The sequence below is a fragment of the Mustela erminea genome, chromosome 4 (genome assembly GCF_009829155.1).
Source record: "Mustela erminea isolate mMusErm1 chromosome 4, mMusErm1.Pri, whole genome shotgun sequence".
In the NCBI taxonomy this organism is placed as follows: Eukaryota; Metazoa; Chordata; class Mammalia; order Carnivora; family Mustelidae; genus Mustela; species Mustela erminea.
Genome location: NC_045617.1, coordinates 84,793,232 through 84,818,334, shown reverse-complemented (window position 1 = coordinate 84,818,334; position 25,103 = coordinate 84,793,232). Strand labels below are relative to the sequence as shown.

At 38.7% G+C, this 25,103-nt stretch overlaps 1 protein-coding gene across 2 annotated transcripts in view; it reads right to left on the bottom strand.

Moving 5' to 3' along the window:
* Positions 1-25,103, bottom strand: part of ZFAND3 (zinc finger AN1-type containing 3) — a 337,147-nt gene that overhangs the window by 266,886 nt on the left and 45,158 nt on the right. Inside the window, exon 1 of one of the 2 annotated variants that reach the window (XM_032339813.1) lies at positions 15,986-16,704. The exons of the other annotated variant lie outside the window; for it this stretch is intronic. Coding sequence (XP_032195704.1) covers positions 15,986-16,041 — 56 coding nt within the window. The 5' untranslated portion in view covers positions 16,042-16,704. Of the gene's footprint in view, positions 1-15,985; positions 16,705-25,103 lie in introns of those variants that run through there. 2 annotated transcript variants of the gene reach the window in all.

Sequence of the window (25,103 nt, the reverse complement as noted above, 5' to 3'; positions counted from 1 at the left end):
CTTCTAGCCTAGAAAACTGTAATGCAATAAATTTGTTATTTAAGCCACTCAGATTGTAGCACTTTCTTACAGTGGCCCTTGCAGATCAATACAAGTGGTTTTTACATTTTCAAGTAATTAAGGGGAATTAAGGGGAAAAAAAAAATCAAAAAATATTGGTGACTTCTCAGAAAAAATAATGGAATCCAAGACAGGAGGACATTTTTTTAAGTGCTAAAAGAAAAAAACTCCTGAACCCGGAATTCTACACTCAGCAAAAATATCCTTCATGAATGAAAACAAAATTAAAAATATTTTCAACAAAATAAAAGCTAGGAGAATTCATCACCAGCAAACCTACACTGTAAGAAATACTAAAGGAGGGACAACACCTGGATGGCTCAGTTGGTTGAGTGTCTGACTCTTGATTTCCACTCAGGTCATGATCTCAAGCCACTCGGGATAATCTGGTTGGGATTCTCTTTCCCTCTCCCTCCGTCCCTCCTTCCCCCCAAGTACCAGAGTTCTATCTCTCTCTCTCTCTCTCAAATAAATAGTTTTAAAAAAAAAAAAACACAAAAGTACTACATGGAGTTTACTTAGCAGAAGGCAAATGATACAAGATGGAAATGCTGATCTTCAAAACAAAAATGAAAACTGAAAAACAGAAAATGTTGTATGTGGGAAAATATAAAGTTTTATATTTACCCACATAGTCTCTTAATTTCTTAAAACATGCATGACTTTTTAAAAATAGCACACTCCTAACAACAAATAGGTCAAAAAAGAATTCACACAAAAAATTAAAAATACTTTGAGATGAATGAACATGAAAACCTAACATATCAGAAGTTCTAAGATATAGCCAGATCAATTCTCAAAGGAAAATGAATAACTGTAAATGACTATATTAAAAAAGGAAAAGGTTCAAAAAGAAAAAAAAAAAGGAACAATTTCTAATCATATATATAAAACCTAGTATTTCACCTTAAGACACAAAAAAGCACAAATGAAACTAAACCCGAAGTAAACAGAAGGAAGGAAATATGATTAGAGTAAAACCAATGCAGTAGAGAAAAGAAAAGCAGTAGAGAAAATCAACAAAAATCAAAAAGTGGTTCCTTGGGGCACCTGCGTGGCTCAGTGGGTTAAGCCTCTGCCTTTGGCTCAGGTCATGGTCTCAGAGTCCTGCATTGGGCTCTGCTCAGCGGGGAGCGTGCTTCCCTTCCTCTCTCTCTGCCTGCCTCTCTGCCTACTTGTGATCTCTCTCTGTCAAATAAATAAATAAAAATCTTTAAAAAAAAAAAAAAAGTGGCTCCTTGAAAAAAATGTATTTTTAATGTCAAACCTTTAGCTAAATGACAAAGGAGAGAGAATAACCAAATTACTAAAATCAGGAATGAAAGAGGGACATTACTACCCACCTTACAGATATAGAATGGATTATAAAGAAATATTAATTTAGAAAAACTATGCCAACAAGTTAGGTAATCTAAATGAAATGGACCAATTCCTAAAAAGACACTAACTACCCAAAACAGCACAAGGAAAAAAAAAAGTCTCAGGGCGCCTGGGTGGCTCAGTGGGTTAAAGACTCTGCCTTCAACTCAGGTCATCACCTCAGGGTCCTGGGATCGGCCCCACATCAGGCTCTCTGCTCAGTGGGGAGCCTGCTTTCTGCCTGCCTCTCTGCCTACTTGTGATCTCTATCTCTCTGTCAAATAAATAAATATTTTTTTAAAAAAAAATCTAAAACAGAACTGTAAGTACAAAGATCAAATTCTTTCCCAGAGAAAAGCCAGGCCCAAATGGCTTCACTGGTGAATTCTACCCAACATTTTAAAAATTTTACCAGTTCTTCATAAACTTTTCCCCCCAGAAAACAGAAGAAAAGGAAACACATCCCAAATCATGCTATAAGGACAATATTACCCTGAACCCGAAACTAAGTGAAGACATCAAAATGAAAGAAAAGTACAGCTAATATCCCTACGACCACAAATACAAAGATCTGCAATGAAATACTGGCAAACCAAATCCACCAAAAAAGCATTTCAGATTATGACACTGTGGAATTTGTCTCAGGACAGCAACATTTAACGCCTAAAAATTAATTCATTTAAATATACCATATTAATAGACTAAAGGACAAAAACCATACAAAATCAACGAAGGAAGAGTTTCGAACAAAATTCAACAGTCTTTCATGATAAAAACTCAACAAAGAAAACGCAGAAGGGCACTTCCTCAATCTGACAAGGCGCATCTATGAAAAACCCAGAGTTAATATAACATTTGGTGTTAAAATACTAAATACTTTCCCCCTCAGGTCAGGAACAACTGTGGGAGAATAAATAATAATTACCCAAAAATATTCCAATCATAATCCCCAGAAACAGTTAACATGTTACTTCACATGGCAAAAGGAAATGTGCAGATGATTAAGGATCTTGAGATGAGGGGCACCTGAGTTAGGCGCCTTTGGTTCAGGTCATGATTCCAGGGTCCTGGGATCGAGCCCTAAATAGGGCTCCCTGCTCAGTGGAAAGCCTGTTTCTTCCTCTTCTACTCCTGCTGCTTGTATTCCTTCTCTCTCTATGTCTCTCTCTGTGTCAAATAAAATCTTTAAAAATAAATAAATAAAGGATCTTGAGATGAGCAGATTATCTGGGCAGGCCCAATATAATCATATCCATGCCATTTGTTAACTATTTATTCCCCACTGAATTGTCCCAGCACTCTAGTCAAAGACAACTGAACATAAATGAGCCGGTTCAGTTTTGGATTCTGAATTCCACTGATGATATACGTATCTGCTACTACCCTACTGTCTTAATCATTATAGCTTTATAGAATGTTTTGAAATCATGAGTTGTGAGTCATCCAGTTTGTTACTATTATTTTTTTCAAGACTGTTTTGGCTGTCTGGGTCCCCTGAATCTTTAAATGAGTTTTAGCACCTGCTTGTCAATTTGTTCAAAAAGCCAGTCAGATATTGATTACATACAACAGTTTGGAGAGTTCTGCCTTCTTAGGAATCCTGTCTTCCAATTTCACTAATTTGGTTTTATAATTTCTCTCCATGATGTAATTTCACTGTACAAGTCTTAGCACTTCTTTTGTGAAATTTATACCCAAACGTTTCATTGATCCATTGTTATAAATGGAATTATGTTCAAATTTCATTTTCTGTTTATTACTAGTGTGTAGAAAAACAGTTAACTCTTGAACCAAATGGGTTTGAACTATATGAGAACACTTAAATGTAGATTTTTTTCAATAAATACAGTATAGTACTATAAATGTACTTTCTCGTGAGTTTCTTAACATTTTATTTATATTATTTAAAAGTACACTATATAAAGCAAACACAAAATATGTGTTAAATGACGATAATGTTATCACTAAGGCTTTCGGTCAGCAGTAGGCAATCAGTAGTTAAGTTTTTGGAAGTCAAGTCACATGTGGATTTTTGACTGCATCCTACCTCCACATTGTCTGAGGATCAATTGCACATTTATTTGATGTTAATTTTGTCTGACGACCTTGCAGAATTAGTTGTAATAGTATCTCAGCAGATTTCTTGGGATTTACAAGATCACAAATGAGATTAGAAAAGGCTTTGAAATAAATCAAAATAAAAATACAATATACCCAAATTTGTGGAATATAGCTAAGGAAGTACTGAAAAGAAAAATGTATGCTAAACGACAATATTTGAAAAGAAAGTATCTAATGTCCCAAGAGGCTAGAAAAAGCAAAAAACAAAAAACAAAACAAACTAACAAAAAAAGAAAAAAACCCAGATTAGAAAGAAAGAAATAAAAATAGGAGCAGGGGCACCTGGCTGGTTCAATCAGGTGGAACAGGTGACTTTTGATCATAGGGTCCTGAGTTTAAGCCACACACTGGGCAGAGAAACTACGTTAAAAAATTTTTTTAGGGGCGCCTGGGTGGCTCAGAGGGTTAAGTCTCTGCCTTTGGCTCAGGTCAGGTGTCAGGGTCCTGGAATCCAGCCTTGAATCAAGCTCTCTCTTCAGCAGGAAGCCTGCTTGCCCCTCTCCCTCTGCCTGTCTCTCTGCCTACTTGTGATCTCTCTGTGTCAAATAAATAAATAAATCTTTAAAATATTTTTTAAAAAATTTTTAATAAAAATAGAAACAAAAATCAGTGTGAGAAAATGCGGGCGCCTGGGTGGCTCAGTGGGTTAAAGCCTCTGCCTTCGGCTCGGGTCATGATCCCGGGGTCCTGGGATCCCGCCCCACATCGGGCTCTCTGCTCAGCGGGGAGCCTGCTTCCTCCTCTCTCTCTCTGCCTGCCTCTCTGCCTACTGTGATCTCTCTCTGTCTGTCAAAAAAAAAAAAAAAGAGAGAGAGAGAGAGAGAGAAAATGAATAAAGGAAAAACTCGTGTTTTTTGTTTTTTTTTTTTTAAGATTAACAAAACTGACAAATACCTATTAGCAATATCAGAAACAGGCAAAAACACTATAGACCCTCCATGTGTTAAATGAATATAAAGAACAACTTTATGCCAATAAATTCAACTTGATAACAGGGACAAATTCAGTGAGAAATACAACTGTAAACCACTCAAATAACTCAGACTAAAATATCCTAATAATCCTAACTCCACTAAAAAAATTGAAATCCCCATCAAATTAATTCTCACAAAGAAAACTACAGGCCAAGATGGTTGGTTTCACTGGCTCAACATACTTAATGCCAGATGAATATCATAATGTTATATGTCATGACCAAACAAGGTTTATCCCAAGAACAAAAGGTTGTTTTAACATAAAACAAATAACTCATCATCATCCAAACTACATCACTGCATAAAAGATCTCTTCATTATAAAAATCTAATAATGCCCTTCATTTTCTCAAATTCTCTGATGGCTCCCCTTACCTATGTAAGAGACAAAAACCTGAATATGACATGTAAAGATCTTCTCTGACTACCAATTTCCAATATGTAACCCATAAACCTGCTACAATGGCTACACCCTGTGCCTAAGACATGCCCCTCCCTCCCTACCTCCCTCCCTTCCACAACTTCCAAATCTCCACCTGAGCAGAGTTCCTCAGAAAGCCTTCCCTGACTTGGTCAGGTTGATTTTACTACTCCTCTGTCTAGATTCCCACTGCATCGTTTGTAACCCTCAATATAACAGATATTACCATTATTTCTTGGTTTTTCTCTCTTTCCAACTATCACTCCTACAGGACAGGGATGAGATCTTTTCACCATATGAACAGAATTTTAAAAGCTATTTATCTGATATACTGGTGCACTTACATCATTTCAACAGATGCAGAAAAATCATTTGTTCGAAGTCAATATACATTTGTGAAGAAAAAAACTCTCAGCAAATTAAGAATTAAATTAAATTTATTCAAGCTAATAAAGTCATCTAAGAAAAAATCTACAGCTAACGTATTTGACTTCCAAGTAGCACTAACCTCAGTAACAATATTCAGCATTTATATGTGCTTATTTACCTCTCATTGGTCCTCACAACAGCCTTATTTAAAAACAAAAAACAATTATGGAGCCATCATTGTATTGTTCCAATTGATCTAAGACCAACTCTGGGTCAGAAATATTAAATCATATACCTAATTAAGAAAGCCAGTACTGGCGCACCTGGATGGCTCAGTGGTTTAAGCCTCTGCCTTCGGCTCGGGTCATGGTCCCAGGGTCCTGGGATCGACCTGCCTTGGGCTCAGTCCCAGGGTCCTGGGATCGAGCCCTGCATCGGGCTCTCTGCTTAGCGGGTAGCCTGCTTCCCTGTCTCTCTCAGCCTGCTTGTGCTTTCTCTCTGTCAAATAAATAAAATCTTTAAAAAAAAAAAAAAGAAAGAAAGAAAGCCGGTACTAGAATCTAGTCTTTGACCTAAAGTACTTTTCCACTAGAGTATGCGGTCTCTTATCATCAAGCTCATTTCACAATAAACAATTATATAATAATAAATGATAATATATAATAAACATATACATATACAATAAATATATTTATTTATACATATACAACAACATATACAATAAATAATAAATAATAAACAATCTACCACAAACCATACTTTGGTTAAGTCCCTGGCCTGGCAATTCTTTAAGTTTTCTAGCAATACCACTGTTTTAGATAATTATAACAAATAGTAAGATACTCAAACAATGATTATATTTCATTAGTTAATAAAATAAAACAGGATTAGTAACACTATCATGGAATAAATAACTTTAAAACCCCCATTAAAAAGAACCTCAAGGGGCGCCTGGGTGGCTCAGTGGATTAAGCCGCTGCCTTCGGCTCAGGTCATGATCTCAGTGTCCTGGGATCGAGCCCCGCATCGGGCTCTTTGCTCAGCGGGAGCCTGCTTCTCTCTCTCTCTCTGCCTGACTCTCCGCCTACTTGTGATTTCTCTCTCTGTCAAATAAATAAATAAAATCTTTAAAAAAAAAAAAGAACCTCAAATCCCCCTTCCTCAGAATGGCTGTGACAGACAGAATACAGAGCACAACCAATGGTCTGTGATCTTTCCCTTTATAGGTCTAAAATGCAGGAGAGGGACACCTGGGTGGCTCACTGGGTAAAAGCCTCTGCCTTCAGCTTGGGTCATGATCCCAAGGTCCTGGGATCGAGCCCCACATCGGGCTCTCTGCTCGGCAGGGAGCCGGCTTCCTCCTCTCTCTGGCCCTCTCTCTGCCTACTTGTGATCTCCATCTGTCAAATAAATAAACAAATAAATCTTTCGAAAAATAAAATAAAATGCAGGAGATAAACAGGTAATTCAAGGCCTTATTTAAATTTGTATCTCCAATCCACTACCTGTCAATTCCTTAATTGAGCAATTTAAAGAAACCAGAGAAACCAGAGTCACATGGACATTTCGGAGTTTCTGATTCATATATGACTCTTTCATGCAGGAAAATATGAATGCTGTCTTAACACCTTTCCATCTGAGATACACCCACATCCAGCAAGTTCCACAATGAGGCTGGACTTGCCTTTACTGCACACCATGCACTGCATTTCAAAGCACACAGGGAAATCCAACTCTCTTAAAAACAAACAAAATTTTCTTTAAAGTAACTTTGCCAACAGGCTACCCATAGAACAATCTCTATCCTCTTTCATGATTTTGTGTTCCCTAAAGGTAAACATTCCACTGAGTCATCATTTATCAAGGACAAAACAACACACAATTAAGACAAAGTAGGCTTTCTCCATAAATGCAGTTGTCTTCGGTGTGAGCATCCCAAGTTCTTATACAGGAACCCCCATGTTTCATGATAACACAGTGCCCTTTATACACATGCTCCTAAAAGGCTTGGTGAATTTTTTATCTGACCTTAGTACTGTTGAAAGTCAGTGACCACAAAGGTATCTCTCACTGACATTTACAATGACTGAAGTAAAAATAAGGACCTCTTTCTTCAAGTGACACAGAAAACTCAAAGTTCACTGGATAATACACTACCAAGGACAGTGCACCCGCATCTCAGATAAACAGCTTTCTCCTGACAATTTTATGGATACACCAATAGTGTAAAACTTCAAACTTCTCTTTAATTCCAAGAATTCAAAAGTGCTTAGAGAGTATCTTTAAAAATAAAAAGTCCTTTTTAAATTTAATTCTTTCCTTATTAATCACCCAAGCAAAAGAAGGGAGAGAGTTAACAAGGTAATTCAGAATTCCCTCAAGTACCACATCAAGTACAATGGGTGAGCAAACAACAGACCAAAATTTCTAAATTCACAGAATCACCCTTGAGTCTAATTACGAGAAGAAATTTAAAATGTTCAAAGAATATAAGCTTAACCACTTTCTGACACACTCTTTTTGGTAAAGCTTGCCTCTAGCTCAATTATTCCAACCAACCATCTCACCATCAGCCTGGGGCTGGCACAACTGCTGCTATCTCAAGGATAAAGTTAGGAACTGCCACCTTAAAACAGACAGAAGTTGCCACAAGAAATATGACACTGAGGCACACAGACCAGAAATTAAGTAAATCAGCCAGAGACTCAGGAACACTGAAAGGTGAAAGCCCCATTCCCAGTTTCATAACCCGACCAAAGAAGAAACTTCTGCACCCACTATTCATATCCCAAACCTGCCTATGGACCACAATCTCTGTGACCCAGTCCTATTCAAACCAGCTCTGTATTCCCAGTGGCAACACCCTTTCCTCCTGCTTCCTCAGCACTATGAAGCCCTAAGAAATTGTCCTTTGTGTCTCTAGCTGCAGCTGAACTCTGAGGCCAATTTATTTTCCCCACTCCAACTGCTCAACCCATACTCACATTTCACATAAAATCTGTTCAAGATATAGCATTACAAATATTACAATGCATGTGAAAGATGCAGTTTCTAATTTTCAGCAAAAGGGGATATTCTTTCGTTAAAACAAGGCTAAGAGAATGCTTAATTGCAATTACAGGTATTGTTTTATCTAAGTTTAAAAAGCATACTTTCAGGCTGCCAGTCCGTTAAGTGTCTGACTCTTAATTTCCACTTAGGTCATGATCTCAGGGTTGTGAGACTGGCCCCCACACCTACACTGGGCTCCACACCAGGTATGAAGCCTGCTTAAGATTCTCTCCCTCTCTCCCACACTCTCCCTCCCCCCACCACCTAAAAAAAATAATAATAAAAATAATTTGAAGGGGCCCCTGGGTAGCTCAGTGGGTTAAGCCTCTGCCTGCCTTTGGGTCAGGTCATGGTCCCGGAATCGAGCCCCACACGGGGCTCTCTGCTCAGTGGGGGATCCTGCTCCCCCCCCCACCCTGCCTGCCTTTCTGCCTACTTGTGATCTCTCTCTCTGTTGTCAAATACATAAAATCTTTAAAAAATAATGATTTGAAAACAAAAAGGAAAAAGCATAATTTCAACAGAAAAAATTACAAATATGTGAAATGCTGATGAGCCTCATTTTATATCTATATATACATGTATGTATAATTTTCTTGAATTGGTCTTCATACAAAAAAGGCTGTTCAACCCTTGTGCATTGTTGGAAGAAATGTAAATTAGTGCAGCCACTCTGGAAAACAGTACACAGGTTCCTCAGAACATTAAAAATAAAACTACCATATGCTCAGCAACTCCACATCTTGAAAAGAAAGAATCACCCCAAAGTTCACTGCAGCTTTACTTACAATGGCCAAGACATGGAAACAACTTAAGTGTCTATCACTGGATGAACAGATACAGAAAATGTATTATATATACACGCACTTACTATTATTCAGTCATAAGAAAGAGGGAAATCCTATGCTGGAGGAAATCTGTGTTGGAGACAACACAGATGGACCCTGAAGGCAGTATGCTAAGTGAAATAAGCCACACAGACAATACTATATGTGATCTCACTTACATGTGTAATCTAAAGAAGAAAAGAAACCCAATTCATAAATACAAAGAACAGACTGGTGGCTGCCAGAATGGTAGAAAGAGAAGAAGATGGGAAAAGAGATGAAGGGGAACAAAAGATACAAACTTCCAGTTTAAGAACACTAAGTCCCAGAGATGTAATGTAACAGTGTATTGTGTATGTGAAAAGCTACTAAGAAAATAGATCTTAAAAGTTGTCATCACAAGGGTGCCTAGGTGGCTCAGTGGGCTAAAGTCTCTGCCTTTGGCTCAGGTCATGATCTCAGGGTCCTAGGATCGAGTCCCGCATCAGGCTCTCTGCTCATCGGGGAGCCTGCTTCTCTCTCTCTCTCTCTCTCTCTCTCTGCCTGCCTCTCTGCCTACTTGTGACCTCTCTGTCAAATAAATAAATAAAATTTTTTTTTTAAGTTGTCATCACAAGAAAAAAAAATCTGTAACTAAGTGTGGTGATAAATGGTAAACTTATTGTGATAATCATTTCACAGTGTAAACATTTATCAAATCATTATCTCACATCTAAAACAAATATAGTGTTATATGTCAATTATATTTCAATTAAATTTTTTAAAGGGCTGTTCAACAGAGACATGATATACTTGACAATCTACTATATCTCCTCTCCCAATCATTCCTCATCATGTCCCATAAGGAAGAATCTTGCAGGAAAATCTATAATCCTTCTCATGTAGAATTATGGTAACTACTAAACTGTTCTCATATTAAGAAACCATCATTTTGATTATCTTAGATGTCCAGAAAAGTGTACTGCTATGGAAAATGTTGTCTGGTAAGAATATTAAGGGCAAATGTATGTATATGTATGTATATATATGTGTGTGTGTGTGTGTGTGTGTATATATATATATATATATATATATATATATATATGAATGAATGCAAAAAGAAATCATCCAAAACCCTATTTAATTTTTTTATTTAAATTCAAAAGAACTTTTAAGTTGTTCCTAATCTTTTTTTTAACTTTTTTTTTAAGATTTTATTTATTTATTTGACAGAGAGAGAGATCACAAATAGGCAGAGAGACAGACAGAGAGAGATGAGGAGAAGCAGGCTCCCTGCTGAGCAGATAGCCCAATGCGGGACTCGATCCCAGGCCCCTGGGATCATGACCTGAGCCGAAGGCAGAGGCTTAACCCACTGAGCCACCTAGGTGCCCCAAAGTTGTTCCTAATCTTAAAATTGATCAAAGTATGTTTCATCAACTTCATAAACCTAATAAGCATTTATCTTTGATCAGCTGGAAAAATGTAAAACTCCCTATCCTGGTCCTCAGCAATCTAGAGAATCTCCGGCTCTCAGTAAGTTTAGTGTATGCCCTCAATGTAACAGACTGTTGGATGAATACCTAGTCCTAGCTAGGCAGTAATTATAATCGAAGCTGTGACTGCTTAACCATTTGAAAATTGTCTGAGAAATAATTTTGGCTAAACTTGATGGAAAAATCTGTGAAAGCTAAAAGTTTTCAACAATTAACACTAAAACAGAACATCAATACAAAGTCTCAAGGTATAACTTAAAGAGTAAAATTAAAATCACATAAATTTTTCTTATGCCATGCCCTTGAGTGCTTTTAAAAAAAAAAAAAGAAAAATTACTCTGGGCCCATATCCAAACTGAACAAGAAATAGTGCCATGGATCAATTTTCCCATTTCCACCAGGGACACTGGTGGGGAGAAGAGGTGTACAGAAGCAGAACACATACAGTATGTTTTCTATCCCTACTACCAATATTTCAAAAAAGCTTTAACAAAGTCTAAAACAGGGACGCCTGGGTGGCTCAGTGGGTTAAGCCTCTGCCTTTGGCTCAGGTCATGATCTCAGGGTCCTGGGACCAAGCCCCGCTTCGGGCTCTCTGCTCAGGGGGGATCCTGTTTCCTCCTCACTCTCTGCCTGCTTGTGATCTCTCTGTCAAGTAAATAAATAAAATCTTTTTTTTTTAAAGATTTTATTTATTTATTTGACAGACAGAGATCACAAGTAGGCAGAGGCAGGCAGAGATAGAAAGAGGGGGAAGAAGGCTCCCCGCTGAGCATAGAGCCCAATGCGGGGCTCGATCTCAGAACCCTGGGATCATGACCTGAGCCAAAGGCAGAGGCTTAACCCACTAAGCCACCCAGGTGCCCCTAAATAAAATCTTTTTAAAAAACAGAAAAATACTAAAATAAAGTTCCAGATACCCATACCTAATGTGCCTATTAAGAATTATTTCTAAATAAATGTTGGAGGCTGAAAATCACACAGTGTAATACCTATGCTCCATGGCCCTCTCACTAAGAGATCCTTAGTTATAGCCAGAGAAGCATAGACTTCATCTGCACCCTTTATTTACACACAAGATAAAAATCCTAGAACTTCCATAACGTGTGAATGGAAATGTTAGTAACAGTTTTAACCCCTATAAATCTTTCTTACTTCATCTCTGAAATGCAGAGTCGCACCACACCAGAATATTAACACAAGGATTAAATCAAATAAGTATGTGAAGCTCCTGACACAATGCTTTTCACTATACCCCAAATAAATGACAAGAACATCCACTCATGCCTTTTGTCATGATGCCCCCTCTGCCTAGAATACCTGTCCTCCTCTCCCCTTCTGCCTATGGAAACCACTTCCATTCTTCAGTTTTTTTTCAAGTCACTCTTGATGCCTCCTGCCTTATATGTAACACACTTCATCAACTTTATAAAAAATTTTTTAAAGATTTTACTTATTTGTCAGAGAGAGTGCACACAAACACAAGTAAGGGAAGAGGCAGGCAGAGGGAGAAGCAGGCTCCCTGCTGAGCAGTTAGCCCCATGCAGGACTTAATCCCAGGATGCTGGGATCCCCACCCAAGCCAAAGGTAGACACTTAACTGACTGAGCCACTCAGGCATCCCACTTCGGTAACTTTAATATCGAACGGTTCACTACCCGTAACATTCACCATGCTACTTTAGCAAGATATTACTCTGAATTTACCTAATACTGCACTGGCATTTAGTACCAATATCAAGAAAAGGGGAAGCTCAAAACCTTCACTGAGTATCATCTCATCCTTCCGTATCTACTTCAACACCTATCCGTTCTGTACAGAAACTAAAACAACATTCAGTAAATAAGTGTCATATGAGTGAATGACCAAATAAAGGCATAGAAATAACAAGCTGTTCTGTATGGAGAAGACTCAGTGAAAAAGGTAGCTCATGTGGTGGCTCCTGAGAACTCAGAAGAGTAAATGTATGACACAAGATGTAACCAAAATCTAGTTTACCTTTAAAAAAAATAAATGAATGAATGAATGAATACCCTCTGTGCATTAAATATCACTGCAAACAAGTTACAAACAAGGAAAAGCACAATGCAATCAATTCCTTACTCAAAATGACACCTCCTCCAACTTTAGCCACTTCTACAGAGAATATGAACATTGACAGATAATCTCAGCTCAAAATTAGGGTTCTTTTCTCTAATTTGCTGTATTTCTAAAGAGTGAACCAGCAGGGGGAGTTCAAACTCACTTACACTAAATCACAAACTATTTAAGGCTAACAAAATTTCGAAATTCTGCAATTTCTTTTTTAATTAAACTCCTGAATATTAACCATAAAAAGTTAGTGGATACCATATGTTTATAAATTTTATAATAATGTTTATAAATGAGGGGCGCCTGGGTGGCTCAGTGGGTTGAGCCGCTGCCTTCGGCTCGGGTCATGATCTCAGGGTCCTGGGATCGAGTCCCGCATCGGGCTCTCTGCTCAGCAGGGAGCCTGCTACCCTATCTCTCTCTCTCTCTGGCTGCCTCTCCGTCTACTTGTGATTTCTCTCTGTCAAATTAATAAATAAAATCTTTAAAAATAAAAAATAATATAAAATAATAATGTTTATAAATGAATAATGTTTAAATACCACTGCAAAACAAGTCACAAACAAGGAAAGGCATAATGCAATCAATTCGTTACTCAAAATGACACCTCCTCCGACCTTAGCCACATCTTCAGAGACTATAAACTATTACAGAGAATATCATATTTGTAAATTTATAATATTATTTCCATATCACACAAATACTCCACAAAACTATCGTTTGAGGTCTTTTATAATATACCTTCCAAAATAAACATACATCCTTTTTACAGACAGAAAAAGAAATCAATATTAATCAAAATGCAAGTGACAATGGAGAAAAGCTGTTGCTTTCCAAACTGTTATCAAACCTGAAGGAAACTGTTACCCAAAAAGTAACAAGTAACAAGCACCCACTCATCAATTCAGTCATCATCTACTGTTCATCCCAAAGCCACAACTGCTCGTCTCTAGGCTGCTGCTATCATGACCCTCTCCAGTAAGCATGCCTCCTTTTTAATCTGTAACCATAACATTTATCAGAAAGTAGTTAAGGCCCTGAAAATTATATATATTTCTGAGGCACAATTTAAGAAGCAGTCTTCTCTATTGATAACTACAGATAAGTATAGCTACAAATGGTATGAAGGAAGGGGGGGTATAACAAGGGGATCAACAACAGAAAATTCTAATTGCCAAACATAGAATACTCAGATAAAATTACTCTAACCAAAAGTGAGTCATGATTGTCAGTTTTTAATAAAAGGAACTAATGGAGAGAACCGAAATGTAATATCCAACTTTGCTCTGCTCTGCTTAAAAAGTACTTCTGTATAGAGTACCATATTTGATCCTTACAACAACCCTTCTGAAAAGCTGGTAACATGCTCATTTCAAAGTTAAGAGAACTGAATGCAGAGAGGTTGTCTTACTCAAAGTAACTTAGCTAATGAGTGATACGAACAAGATGTTAACTTGTGCTTTCTGGCTCCAAAGTCAAAAAGCTCTTTGTACTGGATGTGGCCCACCTGCTCCCAAAAGCATGAAATTCTTTTCTCAATAGGTACAAAAACAATTATATTCCAACAAGATGGACACCAGAGAATGAGTGATACGAACAAAAGACATCAAACAAACAAAAGCTCCTGCACAGCAAAGAAAACCACCAACAAAATGAAAAGGCAACCTACAACTTGAAAATATTTGCAAATCAAAATTGCAAATTTTGCATTCCAAATGCAAATCAAAACCATAATATGATATCACCTCACAACTCGTAGAATGACTATCGTCAAAAAGACAAAAGATGAAAAGTTCTGGCCAGGATGTGAAGAAAATAGAACCCTTGTGCACTACTGAAGGGAATGTAAGTTGGTGTAGCCATTACTGACAGTAGTACTGTGGTTCCTCAAAAAACTAAAAACAGAACTACCTTATGACCCAGCAATCCCATTTTGGGATATATATCCAAATGAAATGAAAACAGGATTATCAAAGGATTATGAAAACAGGATTATCAAGTATATATATCCAAATGAAATGAAAATAGGATTATACCTGCACTCCCTCACTGTGGCATTATTCACAACAGTCAAAACGCAGAAACAACCTAAATGTCCATCAGTGGGTAAATGGATAAAGAAGATATGGCATATATGTACAATGAATTATTATTCAGCCTTCAGAAAAGGAAATTACTTCTGTCATTTGCAACAACATGGATGGACCCCAAAGACATTCTGCTAAGTGAAATAAGCCAGAAAATGGCAAATGCTGCATGGTATCACTTATATGCAGAATCTTAAAAACAAAACAAAAACTCATAGAAGCAGAGAATGGTTGCCAGGGGCTTGGTGGGGAGGGGGCATGGAGAGAGGTTGGTAAAGAGATACATCATCTTCAAGATTGTAGAAGTCAGTGAGACATGCCCAATGCTGACCCTGGTAGCATATCTGTTCTTTTTACCTCTTCCAGTCCAAAGAAATGACAGTGCAATCACTGCCAAACTTAAAAATTATATTTGTAGTGAAGCACTGTAAATACAAAAGAGCGAATTATGCATTAATAGCTCTTCAAGGAGTAAACACATTGGTCTTCAAAGCACCTACACAAAGGACTGTTATAAAACAACAGCTTAGCCTTTTATATTTTTTCTTTACCGGTTTAACAAAGAGGTTTCATACCCAGCAAATATTAAAGATACAAAATGTTTGAAAAGTTGGACTGCATACATAACATTAAAGTTCAAATCAACAAATCTGAATATAAAACAGGATGTATTTTATAATCAATGCCCCACTTTTCAGTCATCCAGGTGGGAATGTAGGTTTGTTTTTTTTTTTTTAATAAGATTTTATTTATTTATTTGACAGAGAGAGAAAGATCACAAGTAGGCAGAGAGGCAGGCAAAGAGAGGAGGGGAAGTAGGCTCCCCGCTGAGCAGAGCCCGATGCAGGACTCAATCCCAGGACCCTGAGACCATGACCTGAGCCAAAGGCACAGGCTTAACCCACTGAGCCACCCAGGTGCCCTAAATGTAGGTTTTTGTTATATATTCGCAAATTAAAGTTTTCTAAGAAAAAACTACCCTCCTCTTTCATGAGCCAGAAGAACAGATTTCAAAGCAGTAACACTCCACTATCTGTTCAAATGGAGCTCTGTTTTGTTTCCAATCTTATTCCTTTGCACACTTCAAATCTAACTCTTCCCATCATATTCTCTGGCACTCCTAAGAGAAGCCCTCAGGATCTAAAACTTACCATCCTTCCCCCAGGGAAAGTGCCCCAAGAGGTTCTTCCAGCTTAAAGTTGCCCATGTCAATCAGTGAAGATGACCCTGCAATTCCAGTTGTGTGAGGCTAAATCAGGAATGGGTGTTCCAGCCTAAGGCAGCCATGAACTAGTGGACACCTAGGCTCAAACCTGGCCTGACAGGGGTAAATGCACACGGAATGGTGACAAATCTATCCAAACAGACCCTCCTGTTTACACGAGGTCACAAAGGTGGGTGGACCACCAGGGCTTAGGCAGTACTCCAAGTGATTCTAGCTCTCCATGAGGACTACTTCATATCCTCCCTCTAGCCTGGAAAATACTAGGTTCCCAAGTTAATGAACACTTAACAAGCAAAAATACCTGTACAACAGCCTGTGTCTCCTACTAAAGTCCCCTGCCTGAAGCTATCTCTCTTCTCCAGGAACCTAAAAAAAAAAGTCTATCTAACACAACCAATCTACTTCTCTAGACACTCCAACACAGTCCCTCATCACACACAGGGACTTACTTGGTCACTAGACAGCCCCACCAATACTACACTACACTCCTCTGGTAGCAGGGACAGGTAAGGTGGAAGAGAGACCCTTCCCATTACCTAAAATTCTTTCTCACACAATGACCTATAATACTTCTAAGCTGTTTGACAACGCCTATCCTTCAAGAGGATTCTCAAACTGATATAAATGACACTAAATCACTCCGTGATCCCTCAATATATTTAGTTTGTTCTATAAATCACACATCATTTCAGTGAACTTTTGAGATACAGTCCAACCTAGTAACACGGAATTCACTTCATGCTAAATATTATTTGAAATTTGCTGGGCTGTTTTTTTTTTCTAAAGACCTTCATTCCCACACAGTTTGAGTATTTATTTACACTATTTCCAGCGTCCTTTAGATACACTTGTAAAAGTTGTATGTCTCCCCAATACAAGAACTAAAGTTTTTATCATGACTATTCTTTTACATGTTTTCACAAAACCCAGCTGAGCAGTTTTGTTAATAAACAATTTTATCTTAGTCATATTATGAAGGAAACTTAAAATGGACTATTTTTATTACTCCACTATTCTGGATTTTCTAATAAAATTGGTCCAAACACAATAAAAAGGACCATGGATTGCATTTTAGGTATTCTCCATATTAATTAATATTAAATATATTCTCACAAAATTATTACATATAAACAAATTAAATTTGTTTATTTCATTATCGGCAAAGTACAAAGACATGAGGCAGTGAACATAATGCACAACTGTCAAAAGAACAAAATCAGATTGTGCCCTAAGGAATTCAGAACAGACAACCCAAGTACAAACAGTATGCATGTGGGAGTGAAGGATGTCCCTTTAAAAGGACAGAGAGATAAACGAAAGTGAAAGCTAGAGGCGTTTGCTTCACTGACCAGGTGGAGTTTTGAGTGTGATCCAAAGCAGAAAGAAAAAAACTAAAAATACTAAATTTTGAAGCAGCAGGTATCTAGCATAGCTAGAAACGGACTATCAGGTACAGAGAAGGGAAAGTAACATAGATCCAAAAGAATGCTTCTACATGGAGCCATGCAAAGGAGCCAACAGGGGGGAAAAAAAAAACAGAAAAAGAAAAAGAAAAGGGAACAAATACCAAGGTTTACACAGGAAAGGACTAGGTCTAAAAGAGGAAGAAAGGAAAAGACAAAGGGTTATGGATCACCCTGCTTGCAATTTCAAGAGTTCAGAAGAGTATAATGCAGTATTATGCCTGAATATGAACAATGTCATTATTTTACAAAGTTTCTGTCCAGGGGCTCCTGGGTGGCTCAGTCAGTAAGCGTCTGCCTTCAGCTCAGGTCATGATTCCAGGGTTCTGGGATCCAGCCCCACATCAGGCTCCCTACTTCACAGAAGCCTGCTTCTCCCTCTCCTTCTCCCTCACAGAGTGAGGCAGCAATAATTACAAAGAACACTCACTGTGTATATCCATATTACATGAAGTTTTTCATATGCTCATTTCGAAATGCAACCCAAATTTTACATTAAGTCACTGCATCCACCCAAAAGAAGGTGTTGCTTTTCATCTGAATAACTAAATCTCCTCTCCAGCACCTGCGTGGGTCAGTGGGTTAACCTCTGCCTTTGGCTTGGGTCATGATCTCAGGGTCCTGGGATCGAGTTCCACTTCAGGCTCTCTGCTCAGCAGGAAGCCTGCTTCCCCTGTTCTCTCTCTGCCTGCCTCTCTGCCTACTTGTGATCTCTGTCAAATAAATAAATAAAATCTTTTTTTTTTTTTAATCTCCTCCCTTCACATTTTAACCCTTGAAGCAGGTGTATCCCTAATAAAAAAATATATAATTCAGAGAGTTCTGGAATCAAACATACCTGGTACAACCTTAACTGTCTGATCTTGGACAAATAATTTAAATCGGAGACTGCTTCCTCACCTATAAAATATAGATGTTATAAAACTTATCTCATGAAGCTGTTAAGGCTGAAAGGAGACAATGGCATATGATACCACAAAAATTCAGTGAAAGTTTTCATCACCTTTAATGTTTCTCTAACTTGAAAATCCATTATCATAACCTAGGGACCTCCATTACCTCCTCTAAGGACCTCCAGAAAGTAGAGAAACCTGAGGTTCTATACCCATGTCCTATATGCCCTTCCCTACATTTTGAAATTAAATCAATAATAAGCTTCTTACCTGAATGCATACCTTCCTAAAGATGGCATATTCAGGAAAATATTTTATCTGTTTTCTTCCTACCTCGTGGACTTACAGTGGGCTAGCCCGCTAAAACATAAGGCAAAAACCTTATTTTATGCTGAGTTTTCTGTCCTGACCATACAGCTACTTCTGTAATCAGAAAATGCAACAGATATTATAAGATTATCTTTCCCCTCAGTAATTTATTTTGGCAGTCAGGAATTCTTACATGATCATTTTATTTTTTCAAATGCCTAATAAAATAGTTTAGATTCTTTAAGGTTTCAGCATTTTCTTCCCTAATTCTTACAGCTATTACAGTGCTCACGAGCTAAGACTTGGAAGCAAAACAAATTTACTAAACCATGTAAGTATACTTTATATACCAGCAGTTCCCTTTTAGAGTACAATCTGTTTGTAATTAAACTGTTTGGAACTCAGGCCTCATTTTCCTTTAATTTTAAAATTATGGTTAAAGTTCCTACATTAACCCAAAAAGATTATACTATTACTGAATTCTAGTCATAAGAGAGTTACTGAACTAGGTTCTAAAATCCAGAGTCAAGCCACACAAAAGCAAAATTTTGAAGTTTGAAAAGCCCAGCTCCTATTTTGAAGCTCAGAACAGACCTCTGCAAAATTTTCTGTAACACGCAGCTTGTCTTGGTTTTTTTGTTTTGTTTGGTGCAAAAGGTGGTTTTATTAAAGCACAGGGACAGGACACATGGGCATAAAAAGCTGCTGCCTTGGTATCTTTCGAATGCCCTCCAGTTTGTGCCCCTGAGCACTCATGGTGTCCCTTGTTTCCACCTGCTATGAAATCCCATACAAGTCTGATGTCCCATGAAACAATCTTACCCAGTTCTCTTTTCCCACCCAACCCACCAATGTAACTGAGCACATTTAAGTATTAAATACAGAATCAATGAATGAACCAACTCTTACTGAACCCCTTAATTCTAACCTGGAACATTTCTGGTCATACAAATAAAAGTGAATATAAGTCATATAAATAAAAAGAAATCTTCAGGCCATGTCAAAATAAATACTACTGACCCAGAAGGGCACCTATCACAATTGGCTTCTCACAACTCTTTTCTAAGCACTAGGTCTTGAAAAGCACCAAAACATTCAATGATATTTACACCGAAAAAGCTCACAGAGAGTAGACACCGTCTGAGAAACTTAAAAGCTAAGGAAATAAACATAAGAACTTGTGAAATTAAAGAACTATGATTAGGGGCGCCTGGGTGGCTCAGTTGGTTAAAGCCTCAGCCTGCGACTCAGGTCATGATCCCAGAGTCCTGAGATAGAGCCCCACATCGGGCTCTCTGCTCAGCAGGGGGCCTGCTTCCTCCTCTCTCTCTGTCTGCCTCTCTGCCTACTTGTGATCTCTGTCAATAAATAAAATCTTTAAACAAAACAAACAAACAAAAAACTATGATTAAATTAACACCAAATGCTAAAGAAACATGAAAATTATGTCTTAAGAGACATTACAGGGGTGCCTGGGTTAAGCAAGTGTCTGCCTTCAGCTCAGGTCATGATCCCAAGGGTGCTGGGATGGAGTGACATCAGGCTCTTTGCTCAGCAGGGAGCCTGTTTCTCCCTCTGCCTACCACTCCCCCAGCTTGTGAGCTCTCTCTCCCTCTGACAAATAAATAAATAAAAATGTTAAAAAGAAAAAAAAAGACATTATAATTATATGAGAAGGAAGGTAGAAGGCATCCCAAAAAAAGAAAAGGAGAGAAGGCGAGGAGTCTGGAGAAAGCAAGATATGTGCATGAGAGAATACAGACACCACAAAGGGATAAAAGAGGCATGGTTTTAATCAGGAAGGATATGGGACCAAGCAGAGAAAAGTCTTCAAGTGAACAGATACAGTTTAGATTTGAGCAGACAAAAAAATGAGCCACTGCCAGGTAATTCTTATACTTTACATTGTAGGGTGTTCAGAAGTACCTTGGCCTCTACCAACTTAATGCCATTAGCACCTCTTTCTACAACTAAAGTGTGACAACTAAAAATATTTCCAGACACTGCCATATATTCTCAAGGGAACAAATTCAACCTTTCCACACCCACTTATCTACTCCAACTCCCTTTATGAGGTAAGGAAATGGAGTCCCAGGGGAGTCACAAAACTTGCTAACATCACACAGCCCAGGTTTGGTTCAGCCAAAGCTAGAATACAAGCCAACAAGAAATGTGTTACACTGGGCTTTCTGATCTTCCTAAATTATGTTTAGAATGGCTTCTAATAATTCTTTAACGTTGTCACAAACTTAATTTTGATGCCTCAACTGGCAGCATATACTGTATAATATCTATTGTTTCTGTGCTGCTTTAAAGAATAATCATTAACAAAAAAAAAAAATCCAAACAAAATAAAAAATATATTAAGCTACCAAAGGAACACAGCAAAAAATGTGCAACTACACTAAAACATTAGCTGGTCAGATCTCTAAGCACTTGAGTGTTCTATAAAGGCAATCTTTTTTAATAGCTTAAAATCTGTCCTTGTAAATAACAGTTTCCACACCCTCGCCAATTTTAACTCTTGGACAGGTAACTACATTTGAGTTTACTGCTTTGCCCTCTAAAGCAAGAATATCAAAGACAATTTAAACTCTAATTTAAGATTCAGGGTCATGAGAAAATCCATTCACAATGGTTCTGTAATACCTGGAAATGTTCAGAGAATATTATAAGTAGGGAACAACATTTAGTTTTATGTGGTTCAAGGAGAGTATACATGGGGAAAAAGTGGAAGATCAGAAGAAATATAGTTTGGAGCCAGACCAAGGAGTGTGAATCAGGTGGGTAAATGACATGAACAGGTCAGTTTTCCAAAGTTCACAAATGTACAGAATGGAGGAGGGAAAAGGTAGAATCTGGCAATAACTCCATTTACAGATAACAGGGCAAGCAAGAGGCAGAGGCTGCCTGAACTACAGTGGATGTGATGGCAAAGAGGGACAGAGAAAAGACAAGAAAACAGCTAGAAGACCAATCTGGTAAATGAAAGGTAGGAAACAATGGTACAGAGTCAAAGATGACACAGGCTTCTGGCTAACAAAATAAAACTAATACTGGAAAACAGTAAGAGAACCTCATTTTCAAGGAAAAACATAAGGAGCTAGATTTGGGTTTTAAGACCTAGCCTCATGACCTCAATAACCTAGGCTTTACTCATCAAGTCAAATGTCTACCAAATTTCATCCTCAGTGAAATGGTGAGAAAGAACACCTATCCAATTTGTTTGCAAAGATTAAGAGAATAAAAGCACTCTGGAAAGAACCATCCCAGAATAAGGAATAAATATTGCTCTTTTTTTATTCCTGGCAAAACTACTACTAAGTACAGTCATCACTGGGTAGCTCTACTTATCACAAATCTTTCTAATCATCAACCTGAAGAATTCACACAAAAGCCACCAATGGCTTCTTCCTGACCATTTCTGTTCTACTGTCCTGTTTTATTTTGTTTTCTTTGATTTGACCACTGTGTTTTACCTCTGCCCTGACATTCTACACAACATCTGTTTCAGGAAAACTGGATATTAATTCTGAAAGTTTCTTTCCCATTAAAACATTTTTCATCTTTACAGGTTTCTTTTACTCAACCGTATCTATTCTATTTCTTACTACCCCTGCCCCACTTCAAATTTGCACTACTTCAAGTCTCACACCTTCCAACATTTTCCCCAAGGTTAAAATAAAAAATTCAAGCTACTCCTTCCCCACCAAAAAAACCCTATGATGTGAAGGTCTGACTAATCCAAATTAAAGGAGAGAATCATTGAGATGAATGTGTATTCTTTGTGTAAACTTCAAGAAAGAAAACAGTTGTAGAAAGTGAGAACACAGTACCTCCCCCTTTTCAAAGTACATTCAGACATTGTAAATAAGTTTCACAAAACTTCACTTTGTAAAGAAGTTTTCAGGAGTTTCACAGGGGTGCCTGGGTGGCTGAGTCATTGAGTATCTGCCTTCTGCTCAGGTCATGATCCCAAGGTCCTGGGATGGAGAACCACATCGGGCTCCCTATTCAGCAGGGAGTCTGCTTGTCCCTTTTCCATTCGCCCTGCTTGTAGTCCCTCTCTCACTGTGTCTCTCTCTCTGTCACATAAATAAATAAAACATTTAAAAGAAAAAAAAATAAGATAGAAAAACAGGAGTCTCACAAAGAGTAAGAAAGACTGAGTGGGGGGGAAAGGAAGAGAAACTATAGAAAAATAAATGGTTACAACACACAACCAGCCACGAGTTACATGTTTTCTTTGAACTTACTTGACAAAGACCACAAGCAGGCAGAGTTGCAGGCAGAAGGAGAGGGAGAAGCAGGTTCATGACCTGAGCCGAAGGCAGACACTTAACCAACTGAGCCACCCAGGCATGCTGGCTGTATGTTTTACTGAGCATGTTTCGTAGCCTGTATCTACCTTTATGCCCTTCAAGACTAACTGCCCCCCAGAAAACATGCTCTTTATTTTTTTTAAGGTTTATTTATTTGAGATGGGGGTAGTGAGAGAGTGCACACAAGTAGGGGGAGGCAGAGAGGGAGAGACTCTTCAAGCAGATTCCCGCTGAGCAGAGAGCCTGATTGGGTCTCACATCCATGAGATTACGACCTGAGCTGAAACCAAGGATCGGATGCTTAACTGACTCAGCCACCCAGGTGCCCCAAAAACGTGCTCTCTAAATGAAAGATGGACTCAGGGTCACCTGGGGGGTGGCTCAGTGGGTTAAGCCTCTGCCTTCAACTGCACTTATGATCTCAGGGTCCTGGGATTGAGTCCCGCATCGGGCTCTCTGCCCAGCGGGGAGCCTGCTTACCTCTCTCTCTCCGCTTACCTCTCTACTTATAATCTCTCTCTGTGTGTCAAATGAATAAATAAAATCTTTAAAAAAAACAAAAAAGATTGACTCAAACATCCTTTGATGGACATCAGACACCCCTGGCGGCAGAAGGGAGTTAGAAAACATCCACATGTAGCTCAAAAGTGAATCAATTAGATAAATAAATTACTGGGGAACTTGTTAGACATGCAAATTATTCTATGAGTGGGGCCCCACATTTAAGAAGCATTCCAGGTGACTGAAGTTCCAGGTATACTCTAAATTTTGAGAACCACTAAGGGGTCAACATTTGGCCAATATTAAGGTCCTCAGAACCCCCCCTAAAAACAGGTTTTATTAGATATACCATGAATCTTGCTCTTGGATTAATGTGAGATTTCCTTGTATTCTTAAACTCCTAGAATAGCACCTGACACAGAGTGCCTAACACAATATACATCTGATGAAAGAATGAGTAAATAATCATAAAATAAAATTCTTCCCTACTAAACTAGTTTTAATGGAACTGTTTCTTATAATCAAAGACATCTTAATTAGTCAGTGAGTATGTGGAGTGCAGGTGCAGAACACACAAGACAGAGTCATTTAGAGGTAGTCCATGGGGCCTAAAAGAGAGCTGGCACATTGTTTGGGGAAGACAGCTAAGAAACATACCCTGTTTAAAAGAAAAAGGTGGGGAGGAGTCAAGATGGTGGAGAAGCAGCAGGCTGAAATGACATCAGGTAGCAAGAGATCAGCTAGATAGTTTATCAAACCATTCCAAACACCTACAAATCCAACAGAGTATCGGAAAGAAGAAGAGCGGCAATTCTAGAAACAGAAAATCGACCACTTTCTCAAAGGAAGGACCTGCGGAGAAGTGAATCCAAAGCAATGCAAAAATAGGCCGCGGAGGGAGGCGCCGGCTCCCAGCAAGAGGTGCAGCAACAGAGCCAAAATCTGAACTTTTATAAGTCTGCTCCACTGAGGGACATCACTCCAGAGGCTAAGCGTGGGTGGAGCCCTCACAGGGAGAGCATGATCTCAGATCCCGCAGGGTCACCGAAGGATGGGGGTGTCTAAGTGTCCCAGAACTTGCAGGTATTAGAGCAGGGTAGCCGGCTACAGAGACAGAGCAGAGGACTGAGCGCTCAACTCAGGGTTACCTTAAACTGTGATCTGTGGCACAGTCAGACCACTGCTCTTTGAGCAGGGACCCCACAAGTAGCAGATCCGGGGACACCTCCCTGGAAGCACGGCAATGATCTGCTGGGGTTGGAGACTACAGGCAGGAATGTGTGCCAGAGACAGAGACACTTGGTCACAGGCTGGGTGAGCTCAGAGCGCGGCCAGAGGCCAGGGAGACGGGAGTGATTGCGTGCTTTTCTTTGAGGGCACACTGAGGAGTGGGGCCCCCAGCTCTCTACTCCTCCACCCCGAGATTGGGAGGCCGCCATTTTCATTCTTGTCCTCCAAACTCTACCAAAAGAGTTCAGGAAACAAAAGCTCCCCAGAGCAAAACCGAGCAGATTACTTAGCCCGGCCCTTGGCAAGGGTGGTACAATTCCGCCTCC